Source organism: Aspergillus lentulus (assembly GCF_001445615.1).
Source record: "Aspergillus lentulus DNA, contig: Alt16, strain: IFM 54703, whole genome shotgun sequence".
Lineage (NCBI taxonomy): Eukaryota > Fungi > Ascomycota > Eurotiomycetes > Eurotiales > Aspergillaceae > Aspergillus > Aspergillus lentulus.
Genome location: NW_028322113.1, coordinates 636,767 through 652,609, shown reverse-complemented (window position 1 = coordinate 652,609; position 15,843 = coordinate 636,767). Strand labels below are relative to the sequence as shown.

The window sequence follows — 15,843 nt, the reverse complement described above, 5'->3', positions numbered from 1 at the left end:
ATACTGGGGATTATTTTGACGGCTTTTGCCTTGAATCGTAGGTACTACTGCTGCGTGCAGTTTGACAGTTAATGTATCATTACTTTACCTTGGAGGCAGCAGTGTTGATTCGATAGATATTTTTGACAACGTTGAACGTCCAGCAGGTCGGAATCTGACCTGTACGTCACTTGAGATGTGGAGCCAACGTGTTTTCTCTCGGCTTGAAGCGGCAGTTTCGTTCTGCCAGTTTAAGGGGCACGCCCAACTTCAGCGTCGATGACCGAGAACGAGACAGTCTATTGATATCCATCCGAGCAAGTTTTAAGCTTACTATTTTTTCAAAGTTTGAAGGTTAATTGCACTTGAGAGTTAAGATCTCCGTAAGCAGTTAAGTATCTGAATTCGTAATAGATAGTTAGCACATTAGTATGTAGGTAGCCTAGGCCATCAGTTCATAATCAGCAGAATCAATTGGAAGTCTAATTGTGATAGGCACTCAAAATTGGATCAAACCAATCAAGAGTTGACATAAGCGGTGTTAGCCTGTCAACCGTCCGCATCCAGCAATACCTTGGCATTAAACTTAGACTCAATTTGGATATAATGAACGAGAAACAGTCATTTAAACCTGTCTTCTCCGCTCATCGTCAACGCAGCCGAATCGGCGGCAGGCGTCTACCCGAGACAAGAAAAGGGGTTCTCGATTAGTGTTTCCGTCGAGCAAGTGTGATGTTCATCCTGTTCGCTTAACAGTTAATTTCTTGAAGTTCCGACTGTTAGGGTAATATTCAAGACGGCAAGATTGCCAGCATTTCAAAGCCACCCACTCCTGAGTCCTGTAAGGTTGTTCTCGAAGTGACGAATGACAAGGAAAAACTGGGTGAGCTGTCTGTCAGAATCTCGCTGCCCACCTACCTAGATCCTAAGCTAACCATATCCAGTTAGTAAGGAATAGTACCATGGTCCGTGGAGGGTTTCCCCCAACCAATGTCTGTCTCTCTCCCAAAATCCATAATGGGCAAGTTCTTCAATAATAATGGAGAACTATTCCGCGATTGTCACAGATGCTCCAGATTCGACCAAATTGGGCGTTTTCCTGGATCAAGAAGGATCTAGAGATCCGGCAGACCCTGTCCGGACTCCGACAAAACATGGTAGGTGTCAAATTTAAGCAGTCGGCCCCAAGTCACCGAAGACGGCGATATGATACTTGTCGTTTGGAATGTGATTTCTTTTTCTTTCGCCCCTTTTCTTGAATTGTTGTGGACAAGGATGCAACCCATTTTGCTCAAGGGATAACTGACCGCAGCATGACGAAATGGTAGTCAGGCACTCTATGGTACTGAACATACTGAACATCGACATTTGCGCCCTACACCTTGCCCGTTCTGCTCGCCGACAGCCCGTGGTGGATAGTGGAGATAAACACCTTCTACAGTGCCCATCATATTTCGGGCCTCGGTTTCACAAAAAGCGCGTCAGGTTGTCTTCAGCAAGTCCAGACGAAACTTTATTGTGGCCTGTCAAGTTAGACGGCCTTAGAACTTCTTCCGGAGCCCCCAAATTCATAATCAGTACAGTAAATTATTGGTAGTGATGGTGGTGGTGATTTTGCCATGTGGTGCAACCGGTTGGAGGGGGAAGAAAAAAGATGATTCGATGCTTCAGGCCTAATAGAATGCTGGACGGGGCCAGGTGCAAGCTACCCAGAATAACCCCTCCTCCAGCTGAACTCCAGGTGCTATTAGAGTCCATTTTGTACCCTTAGAACGTATTTTTGTGTCCAGCCGTAGATTTTCTTTTTTCCTTATTTTTGTTTTCATTTTTTATTTTCTCTTATCACGTCTATTTTATTTTTTGGCCCTTACATATGTAAACTGATACTAGATCGTCTAGACAAAACAAATTGCTTCCGATCATCTTCCCACGCAGGAGACACTCTAGCACCATCCCGCCTGTCCAACTGCCATTCTCCCTGACAAAGTACATAGCAGACTTGATCATTACTGGTTACTCCTGCAGCAGTATCCAGAGTTGCTGCATGCTCGTCCGTCGTCTGTAAGCCTGTTAGTGAAACCTGGATGATGAAAGTTGCTCATCTTCTGGGCCCCCACATCGACGTCCTGAACCTTTTACTCTTTTCATCTTGGTGGCAGATGGTTCCATGTATCTACGATCTTTCCGACTGGACTCCATACATTAATCCCAAACAATCAGCATCTGACCGGTCCTCCGCCGTGGCGTTCGAGCATCTCGGCGTGCCAATCTTCAAGCAGTGGGCTAGTCTTGATCTATCTAGTTTCCCTATTTTCATGATGATGGTCCCTTCATTTTGGATTTTTTTTATTTTAATTCAATTATTATTATTATTACCATCTCGTCTATTTTACTAATCACTGCCTATCGAGGTAGCTACTTTATTCTGGTTTTAATAGTAGTTTGTTTTCTTTTTCCTGTCGTGGATTTTTCTTTTCCACACGATCGTTCACTGCTCAACGGTTGAGAAAGGGAGAAGAGAAGTGACTAAAAAGCCGGTGGCTGCATTTCAAAGCCTTCCTGATTTCTGACTGACTGATTTAATCCTCCGTTGCTCCTGTTCCTGTCACTCTCGCTTGATCATCTTCTCCAGTATCCATCCTCCTTACTCCATACTGGTTCAAAACGCGAACCCGACCCCAAGGGTGTTGCCGTTTTCTCGTATTCTCCACGTGCATCTGCTCTATATCTTCATTCCTCCACCTGGGGCTTGCGGCTCGAGGTTATTTTTGGAGTCTTCTCATTTAACCTTGTCCCGGATCGACTATATACTTCCCCTCCGTCGTTTCATCCGCCATTTATTCTCGTCCTTGCTCCAAGCGTCCGACGCCCCAACGCCAGAGCCAGAGGCAAACCTACTTATACTTTGTCCATTGATCATCCTACTTATATTTCTTCTTTTTCACTTGTCAAAGATCTTTTGTCCACTGTACATCATCCTCACCTGGCTGTCGTTGGTAGCCTTCTTCCTAGGACATCATCCTCAAACTCAACATCTATAATCGCCTACCCAATTCTCACCAGACACAATGGCCGGTCCTGGTGGTGGTCCTCCTCGCAAGAGCCATACCAAGTCAAGAAATGGCTGCGCTACTTGCAAGAGACGACATATCAGATGCGATGAGACCTTCCCACAATGGTAACGCACGCCGGCTACTGTGTACGCTGTCCGTTGCTAATTCCTGAGTAGTCGAAACTGCACCAAACACAATTGCCGTTGCGACTACATGGATGTTGCTCTTGCACGTGAGCAATCCAACAAGGCCCGCAAAGCCCCCGACCTGCTCATGTCACCTGAAATCGAGATGGAGATTGAGAACTGGCACGTCACAGGAGTGCCTCCCTTCCCAGAACTCATGCACTACCCCCGAAATGCATGGTACAAATTGTTCCGGTCAGACTTGCGCTTGATTCATCATATCATCGGACTGTCCATCGATCTTCATCGCCGTGGTTTCGGAGAGTGTACGATTTGGGCTCAGAAGATGCCACTGTAAGGTCTCCTTGATGAGAATGAGCAAGAGCGTTTCTAACGATCTTCATAAGTTTTCTGTCCCTTGCTCTGTCCAACGACTTCGTGATGAGCTCGATCCTGACCCTTTCGGCTTCCCACCTGGCTTGGATCACACGGAATCAGGAGACCAAGCAGCTGGCATATCATCATCGCGGTATCGCAATCAAGGGTCTGCACAAGGCCATTGGTACATTCTCAAAGGAGAACTGCGAGGCCATTCTAGCTTCATCTATTTTGCTCTCCTGGCAAGCATCTGATTGGCAAACATGGGCATCCTTACAGCAAGGCCTTACTACGGTGAGTTGTCGTACTGCCTACGTATATAACGAAAACTAATTCAAACAAGGTCTTGAATGCGATGCACCCCGTCTGGAAGCATGAGTCCGAATTAGCCGTGCTACTCGAGAACCAAAGGTATCTGGGATGCACAAACTCGCCAGTTATGACAGGATACCGCTTTGAGGATGCCGACCTGGCCAGCCTCGACCAGACTATTGTGGCCCTGCAGAGTGTACAGAAGAGGGTCGTCCACAACCACGAGTACTACACTCGGATTGGAGAGCTGCTCGACTTCGTGCGCAACTTTCAGATGGATCTTCTGTCACAGACACCCGAGCAAGCATTTGAGCGTGTCCAACCGCTACGCAGATGGTTGTTCTGGCTCCCCGCCGCCATGCTCCGGGGTGGTGATGCGGATATTGGCGCTCTGGCTATTCTTGCACAGTTTTACGCCGTTGGAGTCGCCTTGGACAGCTTATTTCCTGATATGGGGGGCGCCTACCTGGGCCCGCTGTCAGTCGGACCTGTGGAGGAGATCTACCGGATTGTCGTGACGAGAAGCACAGCAGATCCCTTCAGCCCTGAACTACAACTTGCCATGAGTCTCATGGACCTTCCCCGGCACATCGTTGCTAGGTACAAGAGCCGGCTTCAGTGGTCACCACGACATTCCCTCGATCACTGCTCTCCCACGCCCCCCAGCCCATTTCGCAACTACCACGACTACCGCCTCGCATCTTCATCCTCACCCTCTGCGACCTCAGCCACCTATGCACCTTATACGCCTCCTCTCGAATCTCCCCTCCATTCTCCCCCTGCGGTGACGATCGCGAGCTCGCCCTTCGACGCTGCAGGAACCTATGTGACGGCTCCGATGTCGCATACTCTCTACCCCCCATCTCCTCGATTGCTTTCCGAGCCCAGCTCGCTTCAGCATTCACCTGCTTTTGCACCGCCTTACCTGGAGAACATGCTTTGCGGAGAGATGTCGCGGGCGGATGGAACGCTCGATCTCAGCATCGGAATCTACGACGATGCTCATTCAATGCACATTGCCGGGCTGACTGCTACGACCGAGGCCTGGAACGGGACCATCTGCACCTGATCTCTCTTTTTTTTTCTTTTTTTACTTTCACTTCTCGAATCCTCTTCTACACATTTTTTTCGCGGGCCGACTTACGAAAACGCATTTGATATTGAGCATGGGCGAATAGAAGGCTACTTCTTTTTTCTGTACACTTTTGGATTTGTGGCCGCTTTTCTCTGATGGACCATTTTGTCGCGATTTGATTTGTCTTGCATATTTGTTTAAGTTTCACATACCCACATTCGCTACGAATGATTTGTTTGATTTGCAGGACTACTTTATCCAGCATACAGGAGGAAAATGCGGGGAACGAGGATGAAGCAAGGAATGGATGGATTTGATACCAAGATAGCAATATACCCTACTCTCGTTTGACATGATTGGAGAATCGCACACATTGTTGTTATAAAAATAGGATTGGATGTATGATACTGCGGAGTGAGTAGCATGATTGTTCGAATAATTCGAATTTTGGAGGAGGAGATGAAATCACAAGACTAAACATGCAAGATGTCGATCTGGAAATATCCCCATTCCCCAATCCCAGCCCGCACGTGTGGATGGATATTTTTAGCACACATCGTCAGTAGCATCTACACCTTCATCGCACGACAATCGACGCACATCTCACCATTCGCTGCGCTAATCAACTACCAAAGCATACGAGTATTCTCAGCCTGTACATGAGCCAAGTATTTGAAACCTGAACCTAACTGGAAATACTTGATCGACTCATTACCCTACAATAATGTCATACTCACAGTCATACTAGATTAGCTCCATCCTCCACCTATATTTGGCAACCCATCGCGACACAAACTGTCCCGGCATCCCTGTGTGCTTTGACCCTGATCGCCAATCGATAATCTTCAGCATTTTATCTGCTTCTTACTGGCTGATAGGGTTGAAAGACTAATCTACCCTTTACTGAAAACGGGGAAACCTCGTATTCGGTAGATGGGGCATGCGAAGCGAAGACCTTGCCTCGGAGTCTTGTGTCAGCCGTGACGATATGTCAACTTTACCAGTAGAGGGGTAGATAATCAGTGGGTCAACGGGGTCTGATTTTGCTTTATTCTTGTTTGGATTTTTGTGTTTCACGTTTCGACTTTGATATAATCCGTACTTAATGGATGATGTTAGAGTTAAAGAAGGTGCCATCGGAGTCACTCTGTTTTGGTCTTGATTTTGTTCTTGTTCTATTCTTGCTTCGGCTTGTGTACTTTTGCATTTCTAGAACAGGTACTGATACTGGGTTATTTGGTGATGGTCGTTGGGTGACTTCCGGGTACCTGGTATTTTGTGGAGCTGGGACTGCTCGGTGGTTGACTTGATCAACCAGAAAGCGGGCAGACTCTCAGTAGCAGCGGTGTTTCTCATTGAAAGGTACTACATCAGTGTGCTTGAGCTCTTATGATGCTTGAGCAGATAGACCTGTCCTTCTTAGAGGTGATGAGCGATGCTCAATCAAGACAACAAATATGTATCCAGGAGGTGTCCGGTCTGGAGCATCATCCCCCGAAGTAGAGGAAGCCATGCATATCGTTGATAATCAACATATCTGCCTCTGCTTCAGTCATGGACGACTTTCATCATAACAATGACTGCTTTATGATCATGTGTTGCATCGCAACAAGTCGCGTGCCAGGGAGAGAATTGGAGCTTGTTTGCATCTCAGCCAAACATGCCTCTTTGGGCTACCTTACGTAGGACCTGGCAGTATCATCGCAGCTCCAAGTGATAATCGACTATCTATCATATCTTCACTCGATTTTTAAATCAGCTTCATTCTATCCGCTGGTCATTCTAAAGCAGTGATTGCTACTCACACCATTACCTACTTCCCCAATCAGTCCCCCGATAACCTGATTCTCTGACATGGCCGACGGCGGAGGCTGGAGCACGATCGAGTCGGATGAGGTATGTTCAACTCCTTCACCCGAAACATAAACCCCAGAACCTAACGCGCCCAGGGCGTCTTCACCTCTCTGATCGAGAATCTCGGCGTCAAAGACGTTCAATTCGAAGAACTCATCTCCCTCGACGCAGACACAATCCGCTCCCTCAGGTAACCATGCCACTAGGTCTCTCCTCCCATGGACAACCACTAACGATGTACGACCAGCCCCGTCTACGGCGTCATCTTCCTCTTCAAATGGATCCGCGAACCCCCCTCAACAAACACCACCCAACCCCTCGACGGCACCTACATCACCTCCCTCCCCGAAAACCTCTTCTTCGCCGCCCAAACCATCCAAAACGCCTGCGGCACGCAGGCCATCCTCTCCGTCATCCTAAACCAGGACTCCCCCGCCTCAACCCCCTACCCCATCAATATCGGGCCCGAGCTCCGCTCCTTCAAGGACTTCACGACCGGCTTCCCGCCAGACCTCCGCGGCGAGGCCCTCTCCAACTCGGAGACCATCCGCACAGCGCACAACGCCTTCGCGCGCGCCTCGCCCTTTGTGGATGAGACGGTGCGCACGGCGCAGGATGAGGAGGCGGATGTCTACCATTTCATTGCGTATACGCCTGTCAACGGGGTGCTGTACGAGCTTGATGGGTTGCAGCCGTATCCGATTAGTCATGGCGAGTGCGTTGCTGAAACGTTCCCCGAGAAAGTGATTGCGGTTTTGCAGAGGCGTATTGCGCGGTACCCTGAGGGGGAGACGCGGTTTAATCTTATGGCGGTGGTGAGGGATTTGAGGGTCCGGGCTCGGGAGACGGGGGATGTGGAGTTGTTGGAGCGTGAGGCGAGAAAGAGGCGCGCGTGGGCGTGGGAGAATACCCTGCGCCGGTGGAATTTTGTTGGGTTCATTGGGGAGATGGTCAAGGGGGTGGCGGGGATGAAGGAGAAGGAGGGGCCTGGGGCGTATGAGGCGTGGGTGGAAAAGGCGAAGCAAGAGACTCAGAAGAGATTGTTGAGTCGGAGAGGTTAACCATGAATGATCTCCATGATAGTTTATGAGTAAACTTAATGATACAGCGCCATTGATACAGAAGCTAGCCGTCACACAAAAGAACGCTATGTACAGGTACATTGAATCATAAACAACTCAAGTGCAGTACCGCCGAAGAACCATGTAGCTTCGTATCAGTCATCAGTCGTCATGATTAGCGAGAACAAAATCCACACCCTCCACCCAGACTAATACTCAATCATGCGAGATTTGATATGCTCCACCATCTGAGGCGGGAGCTCATCCTCCCGAACCAAATTCAGCGCAAGGAGGTCCGCCCAGAAGAACATCGCGCGATCCTGCGCGTAGGCAAGATAGTCAAACTCGTCCGCCTCCTCCACATCCACGTCGACTGGAGGCTGCGCTGGAGGCTCAGCAGCTGTCACTGCTGACCCGTTCGAATCACTGCTGTGGCCGTTCCCATTAGACGCTTTCGCCGCTGCGGCGGTCGCAATCCCCTCCTCCATACCGGGTACCTTGGCCTGCACAATTCCCCAGGCAACCCACTGAGCAGAGCTGAACACACGCCAGAGTCTCGTCTGTTTCATCAGGAAATGGAGCTCGACCTCCAGGCTATCTTCCTGCGACTTCTCGGCCTCGGACTGGCCCTGGAGGTCTGCTTCGGTGGTCGAGTCGAGGTCCAGGGGCGCTAATGAGGTCATGGTCGCCGAGTTTCCTCGCATGAGGGGAGTGATGGACGGAGAAGCGGCCGATCGCACTCCGGGTCTATGGGTCAGATATGAGGCGATGAACATGCGTTGCTGTTCGGGTGTTGGATAGTGTCGGTTGTTGCACGCCCAGGCTCTCTCAGGGTCGTGGTAGTTATAACACCATTCGCTCTGCATTGAGTCAGTTGAGCCCTTTTTAACGCCGTCGGTTACACTCACAAAATGGTTCGCAAACTCGAACCCTGGGGTATTTGCCGAAGCATACTCAAAGTCAATGACTACCAGTTGCTTGTGCTTGTTTTCAGGCAGAAGAAGCGGCGATTCGGAGGCGGGTTCCATTCGAAGCAGATTGCCATATTGAGTCTGACCCGATTAGTGAATGAACAATCAAGACACGATGCAAATGCCGAAAGGAATGACCTACATCATTGTGGGCAAAAACCAACTGCCGTTTGATCTCATTAATCCCTCCGCAGGTAGATACAAGCCATTTCCGGTAATTTTCGACCGCTTTTCTGAAGATGGACCATGGAACACCACAAACAAAACCGCGACGGCGCCAAGGTTCCGAAGCTGCCTTGGCTTCGTTGTGCTCAGACTGAACTTCCATGTCCAGCCAGTTGATGACTTGCTCGCAGCGATCAACCCACTTGTCCCAGTTCTTGAAGACTACTGGCCCGCCTTCCCTCTCCTCCTCGAGCAGTTCGATCCCTTCGTGCAGCTCGCGCATACGTTTCGCAATCTGCTTCATGGTCTCAGGAACACGCAAGTCCTTAGGCGTAAGTGGACGCGCTTCGAAAAACTCCTCGAACCGACCGTTGTTGAATGTTCCCAGTACCTTGGGTCCAATATTCTTCCGGCCTAAGCGGCGAAGAATCTGCAGCTCGTTCTCTCTGTCAATCAGGTGATCCACTTGCGGACCATAGATACGCAATAGAAGCTTCCTACATGCATCATGTTAGCCGTTATCGCAGGGGAAGGTAGAGGCCAATAGGAGACTTACGGCGGGGGCTTCCGGGGAACAAGAGAATAAGATCCATCTTCGCCCTTAGGCGGAGGGAGGGATTTTGGTGGATTGACCACATACACAGCGTTGGTCAAAGCACCACTCAATCTGATTACCTCAATCTCGCCAGCAAGCTCCTGAGGGAACTTTCGCCAACCTTTGAGTTGTAGCGTAATGGCAAGGCGAACGATCTCGTTCTTGAACGTCAACCAAGCTTCCTTATCCTTCAATCGTCGATCATCTTCCTCGGCGGCCCCGCCTGTGTATGCGAGCGTCTTGGTATTGTCCAATACTGCATCAACAGCGGGAACTGCCAAGTCAAGATCATACTGATCGGATTCGGATGCAGAGCCTCTACGCAGACCCTTGATGCGGGAACGCTTGCGGGTTGGTCCCCGCAGTGGATAGGCCGACGATGAGCCCTCAATGCGGGAAGCGGCGTACCGAAGGAGGATCTTTTCGAGCTTGTCGAGAGCAAATGCACTCTCGGTGTCGTGAGATGCGGTCTTATCGAGGATACCATCGTAGTAATCATCGTCGCCATCGCTTTCGACACCCTCGCCTGTCCCTTTCAACTTGGACCGACGGGTTTTTTGTTTCACTTTTTCTTGCTGGAGCCACTCGTATACTTGGTGAAAGAGGCCATCGTGAGAGTTCTCTTCGCTGGGTCTCGCGCCTTGCTCTTTCTCACACTGGCTCCGAGATTCACTTATGACGCTGGGTGTCTGCGATGTATGATGCAATGGGGTTCGAGCCGCGGGTTTCTTGGCCACTGGCGCGCGGTGCTGCTTGGAAGGACTGCCTTCAACCGCCGCAATTGCTGTGCTCGCATGCCCATTCTCAGTGAGAATCTTCTGAAAAGAGGAGATATTAAGGCCAGTCCCCAAAATTGGCTTCACCCTTTCTAAAAATTGGTCAGAACCCATCATATTTCCTAATCAAAAGTACGGACAGAGCAAGGAATATTGGTGGTAGATGCATGGGAGGTAATTCATAAAAGCTGCTTTGGGTGGACGTCGTGAACAGGCCATGCGCTCATGTGATCTCGGGCACGGTTGAGCCTCGACCGACCAGAAGTGCTACTGAGTACCAACTACGAAGGGAAAGCCAATTGACAACAAGAATAAACCGTTTATCAGGGCTAGGAAAATAAATTGTACGCAAGGCAGACACCTACCTTCACTTTCCAGACCAGAACCGCCGCGCGGGTCGGCGAAAGAGGGCATGTCCGACAGTCTAGGAGGCGGTCGAGAACCGTAGCTCTCGAAAAGACAGGATGTTGATGAAACGACCAATAGAAAGTTTTAGAATTGTCTCATACAGACAGGAGGCGACACTCTTGTTTGGGGCGATTGGTTCGAAGGTCTCTAAAAGGGAACACTCTGAGGTTCAAGCAACGGCGGAATGCAGTTTGAGCACAGTAGAGACACTCGCGAATCACCCGCTGGATAGACGGAGAAGGTCAGAGAAGAATTGGGAAGAAAGGGAATAATAATAGCGGTCGAGCGGGGAGCCAACAACAGAAGAGACACGGTTTGATCTTTGGAAGCGGTCGGGACTCGGGAATTATGAGGATCCCACAATCCGCAGAGTGGATTATCCTGGTGGGAACCACTTTTTAGAGAAACCAAATCGCTGTTGGAGAATACTAGACTGAAGATCGAGATTGCTTGAGCAGACCGACGACTGGAGCACAAGATGTGAACAGATGCGACAGATTGATAAATACTATGAAGGAGAAAAGAGAAATGGTGACGGAATCCTGGTTGGGAAGAAGGAAAAGGGAGTGGCGAAAATCCGCCCAAAAGTCGCTTATCAGGCCAAAAAAGATTGTGGCCTCAGGTGACTACTTTCCCTTTCCAGGTACCTCGTGAGATGGATACATAAGTACCAATCTCCAGGAGATCATCGTTTATACTTGCCTTCCGGTAAACAAATGAACAGCTTCTGCAACGCCAATGTTGGCTTAGTCCAGAGCCAGTGGCTTGCAAGAGACTATTATACATTGGCCTAGCGTGTTGCACACTCGTGACTTGTTCAGCCGAAGCAGGAATCATCATCCTTCAGCAGGCGTCAGACAAGAACAACGTCAAGATAGAGATAACCTAGCTGTCCGCTATCTCGGATGCTTCCAATGATCTGCAATGCAGATACTGATAAGCCTAGCAGTATTACCGAATGGTTCTGACTGGCGCATTGGGGGTTCGTTGCTCTGGAACTCCGGAATCAATTCCCCAGGGGGAGAAAAATAAGCATTGGCCCCGCAATCAGCTGGTTACGTGAGCGGTCTTAAAACAATCCAGTTGTTCATTATTCATCCATAGTCATACTGAGATTTGTCGCATGGGGTTTTGCTTCTGTACGAAAAGCCATAGTTAATGACTGAGCTGCTTGGGAACATCTGGCGTGGTAAGGACAAGTGGTTGTCAACAGAAGAAAAGACTGAGTGAGGGGAAACAAGGGATTATATACGTTCGTGGCCTGAAGAATGCCTGGCCTGCAAGGCGGCCAAGCCAGAATCACGTTCCAATTATGGCGCAATCACGACTCCAATCACAACAATCCAGATACTACAGTAAACACTATTCTCATTCGTCCCAATCCTGCGTACTGCAGGCCTCTGACCTGGCCATACCCTTCATGCCAATTCTAGTTGTGGTAAGTTACACTCCACACCTTGAAGCCTGACTTTTCCCCTAACCCGACCTCATTCGATCCAGTAGCATACTCTAACGCGTAGCCTTGACCGTTGCCGAGGAACGTGATCTTAACTTGAGCCGCCTGGTCACTGCAGTTGGCTGGTAGAAGGGTGCCGCTTGGCCCCAGCCATTTACCATCCAGAGCACTGGAGATCAGGAAAAGTCCGCTCTCCTCGCCATTCGAATAGTGGATCACCCATCGCTGTTTCTTTTCGCTGTGATCAGGAGTGCTGGACTTATGTGCAGATGAGTGGCATTGCCGGCATTTGTTAGTGCGTAACCAGCTTTTTCAAACACTAGGTAACGACCTTCGGTCAAGTAACCAACGCACTCCTTGTACCCGTCCTCGAACCACAAGGCTTCGGACGTGTCATTCTGCTGCCCGTACGGGACAGGTGGTCGTTGAACTGGATATTTGGCTTGGCAATTGGATGTACCGATATACGAGTTGCCAATCATGGCAGGCGCATCGGCATTTGGAATACGAGGGATACTGTAATCAAGCTATTAAATCCAACGCATTGACAAGGTTGGACATATGTTCCCGACGCCAGTGCACCATCTGATCGGTCTGAATGTTCTTGTATCCGCGAGCGGTCAGCCATTGTTCCAAGAACAGGATCTGTGAGTTGTGGTCTGCTCGCTCGGTGAACACACGACCGCCCCTGGTCCAGTATATAGAAGGGCACTCGGATACCTGTCGAGGTACTACCATCAGTATAGCCCAGGTTACAAGGACGCTAGGAAAATTTCCAGCTCACCGGGTCCGACAAAGATCTGTCCGAATTTGCCGTACGGGTCCTCCATCCATTCTCCTGGAGTACCTTGGGGGGAGTGGAAGATCATTGAAACCCCGGACTCCTGCCATCGTGCCAACGTACTGTGTTTGTCAATTAGCGCTTTACCCCAGAATGGAGATGCAGCTGCCAAAAGCATACATTGTTCCATGACCTGTTTTCCTGCATGAAAATAACCACATGCTCAATGTCCTTCAAAGATCCGGCTATGGCAGGCCGACTCAAGAGGAGAACAGACAAGGCAGCACCAATTAGACGTGACATCTTCGTTCTCAGTGTCCAGACCAGGACTCAGTGCTGAACAAGTCAGAGTGACCAGCAAAAAAGCAAGAAGGACTTGCTACCATTTGCAGGGCGAATGATCAATTTATCCGATCTTTGTACCTCACTTCGGCGATCCTTAGCAACGTCCGTATACTTTACCGTTGCATTTTAGATTCACATAGGTTGCTCCATTGCAAGGGCTGCCGAATCGTAAAAAGCTGAAAAGCCGGCATCTTGAATGGGTGGTCTCTTCGAACTACTTACGTCCTGATGGGATCGTTGGGCGAATCTATTGTATTAATGGTGAAGATCTATTGTCTTGCCACAGGGGAACCGTCTTGCTGATGATAATATGATAGGGCTATATCCAGGCCCAACGATAGAATCTCGCTCAGGCGATACTCTCGTCGTAACCCTCATTAACGGACTTGAAGATGAGTCCATCTCCATTCATTGGCATGGTTTACATGTGCAAAGTTAAGTGCTTCAGTTGAGGCAGTGCTTGTCGTACCCAATCACTAATTATCTTCCAGGCTCAATGGACGGTGCGGCTGGAGTCTCGCGATGTCCAATCGCTCCAGGATCCAAGTTCATCTATAACCTCACCGTTCCTGAGAACCAGAGCGGGACGTTTTGGTACTATGCTCATTCCGGTGTGTCCAGAGCAGACGGGCTTTATGGAGGCTTTGTAGTCCACGCGCCCTCCCTGAATCTTACAGACCGTGGCCTAAAATCCAAGGAGGAGGAAGCAAATTACCGAGATTTCTACTCCAAGGACTTGTTGCTTCATGATCGGCGACTGGTATCATCAACCAGCTTCTCAAGTTCTAGACTGGTATATGCCCGCTGGATCTTTCGGCAATGAGGTTAGTAGCTCAAATAGATCTGGTTGCCGTGCTAACCAAAACAGCCAGTTCCAGACTCGCTATTAATCAATGGCGTGGGCCATTTCAACTGCTCCATGGCCGTACCTGCACGACCGGTGGACTGCATCGAGCACTATGTTGATTTGTCATATCTGGAATTTGACGATGGCCAGTCCTACAGAATACGCGTGGTCCACACAGGGCAGGTGGAGAAGCGTCTCTCTTTGGTCAGATGCTAACAACCACCAGGTCCTTGACAGGCTTTACCCTGACTTTCAGCGACGGCGTTTTCGATCTTATTCAACTCGATAGCAACGACGTCGAACCCCAGCCACAAGTCAGTTCGGCTGGCGTGCTCTTCCTCGGACAACGTATGGATGCAATCCTTATACCTTCACCAGGGCGTACCACACACGATCAGAGATCCATGACTATTAAACTCGATGACGAGTAAGCCAAATCCGAAACCAGGACATGCAAGGACCTAAACCAAGTTCAGGAACCTCAGATACCTCAACCCAGCTCTGAGTGCAGAACAGACCTTTTTTCCATCGCCACAGACAAGACCACCAGCCCTAGGGCAGACGTGTCTAACTTCAAGCTTTATCCCAAACTCTATCTCGAGACTGTCCCGTCTTCACGAGCCATCCTTTCCTCACTGCCCAAACACGCCAACCAGACTTACGTCGTCTACACCAAGATCCAGAAACTCTCCCAAAACCACAACATCCCTTACGCCTTCTTTAACCGCACCTCGTGGAAACCGCAAAGCAACCTTTCAACGCCCTTTATCTACGCACCCCGCGACAAATGGGACGAAAACCAACTCTCTATTACTACAGGACCTGGCCCGATGTGGGTCGACCTGGTGGTGAATAACCTCGACGAAGGATCTCACCCTTTTCACCTTGTATGATTTCCGCTCCCATCCTCGTTCCAGGACAAAACTGAAGCTAATGATCCCAGCACGGCCACCACTTCTACGTCCTACACGTCTACAAAGCTCCCATAGGCTGGGGCTCCTACAACCCCTTCACCGACGCGCATCCACCAGGTCTAGAGCCTGTCGACAGTGCCAATGCCACTGACAACGGGGTCGGGGGCGGGGATACTTCGCCATATGATCTCTCCCGTGCGGTACTGCGTGACACGGTCCAGATCCCCAGCCGTGGGTACGCGGTTCTACGCTTCCGGGCAGAGAATCCAGGGGTGTGGTTGTTCCATTGTCATATTGTGTGGCATTTGGCGAATGGCATGGCGATGGTGGTGGATGTTATGCGTGATGAGTCAGTAGATGGCGTTGTCTCGGGTGGGCAGGAGTGTACAGCTTTATAGAGGATGTATGATTCTAGGGAAAACCCTCACACCGGCAACGCGATAGAGCGGAGGAAGCTGCCGATGGGATTGATTCCTAAGAGTGTCTATAGCCCTTACTAAAATACGATAAACGGTACGTTCCCCGTCCGCAGAGGGGACCAGGGAATGGTTGGATGATTTCTCCCTAGTGCTCGGATGAAATCCCAATGTTTCGAGGCTTCGCCGTTCAGGGCTTGCTTTCTGGTTCCGCGTTTGCATGGCTCTCTGCTTTATCAAAAGATGTCCTTGCTTGAAGGAGAAGATCCACTGGTATAGCCACTTCATTGCCTTGTCGTGTCATGAAGTGAATGGGGTGGCAGGGTAATGAT

At 49.8% G+C, this 15,843-nt stretch overlaps 5 protein-coding genes across 5 annotated transcripts; 3 read left to right on the top strand and 2 right to left on the bottom strand.

Moving 5' to 3' along the window:
- Window positions 1–3,047: 3,047 nt before the first annotated feature.
- Window positions 3,048–4,916, top strand: ALT_7700 (putative C6 transcription factor RosA-like; the record flags this gene model as incomplete). Its single annotated transcript, XM_033560866.2, has 4 exons — window positions 3,048–3,157; window positions 3,209–3,511; window positions 3,565–3,829; window positions 3,879–4,916. The coding sequence occupies 4 exons, from the start codon at window positions 3,048–3,050 to the stop codon at window positions 4,914–4,916; spliced, it is 1,716 nt and encodes a 571-aa protein (XP_033416757.2).
- A 1,860-nt stretch (window positions 4,917–6,776) lies between these two features.
- ALT_7699 (putative 26S proteasome-associated ubiquitin C-terminal hydrolase) lies at window positions 6,777–7,837 on the top strand (the record flags this gene model as incomplete). Its single annotated transcript, XM_033560865.2, has 3 exons — window positions 6,777–6,818; window positions 6,872–6,966; window positions 7,024–7,837. The coding sequence occupies 3 exons, from the start codon at window positions 6,777–6,779 to the stop codon at window positions 7,835–7,837; spliced, it is 951 nt and encodes a 316-aa protein (XP_033416756.1).
- A 209-nt stretch (window positions 7,838–8,046) lies between these two features.
- On the bottom strand, window positions 8,047–10,758 carry ALT_7698 (choline/ethanolamine kinase; the record flags this gene model as incomplete). Its single annotated transcript, XM_033560864.1, has 5 exons — window positions 8,047–8,697; window positions 8,746–8,889; window positions 8,951–9,470; window positions 9,530–10,436; window positions 10,710–10,758. 5 exons carry the CDS (start codon window positions 10,756–10,758, stop codon window positions 8,047–8,049), a joined length of 2,271 nt encoding a protein of 756 aa, XP_033416755.1.
- A 1,423-nt stretch (window positions 10,759–12,181) lies between these two features.
- Window positions 12,182–13,210, bottom strand: ALT_7697 (uncharacterized protein; the record flags this gene model as incomplete). Its single annotated transcript, XM_033560863.2, has 5 exons — window positions 12,182–12,461; window positions 12,563–12,724; window positions 12,768–12,939; window positions 12,993–13,111; window positions 13,170–13,210. 5 exons carry the CDS (start codon window positions 13,208–13,210, stop codon window positions 12,182–12,184), a joined length of 774 nt encoding a protein of 257 aa, XP_033416754.2.
- Window positions 13,211–13,830: 620 nt separating this feature from the next.
- On the top strand, window positions 13,831–15,493 carry ALT_7696 (uncharacterized protein; the record flags this gene model as incomplete). Its single annotated transcript, XM_089600308.1, has 5 exons — window positions 13,831–14,094; window positions 14,203–14,330; window positions 14,408–14,608; window positions 14,693–15,068; window positions 15,125–15,493. 5 exons carry the CDS (start codon window positions 13,831–13,833, stop codon window positions 15,491–15,493), a joined length of 1,338 nt encoding a protein of 445 aa, XP_089455201.1.
- Between the last annotated feature and the right edge of the window lie 350 nt (window positions 15,494–15,843).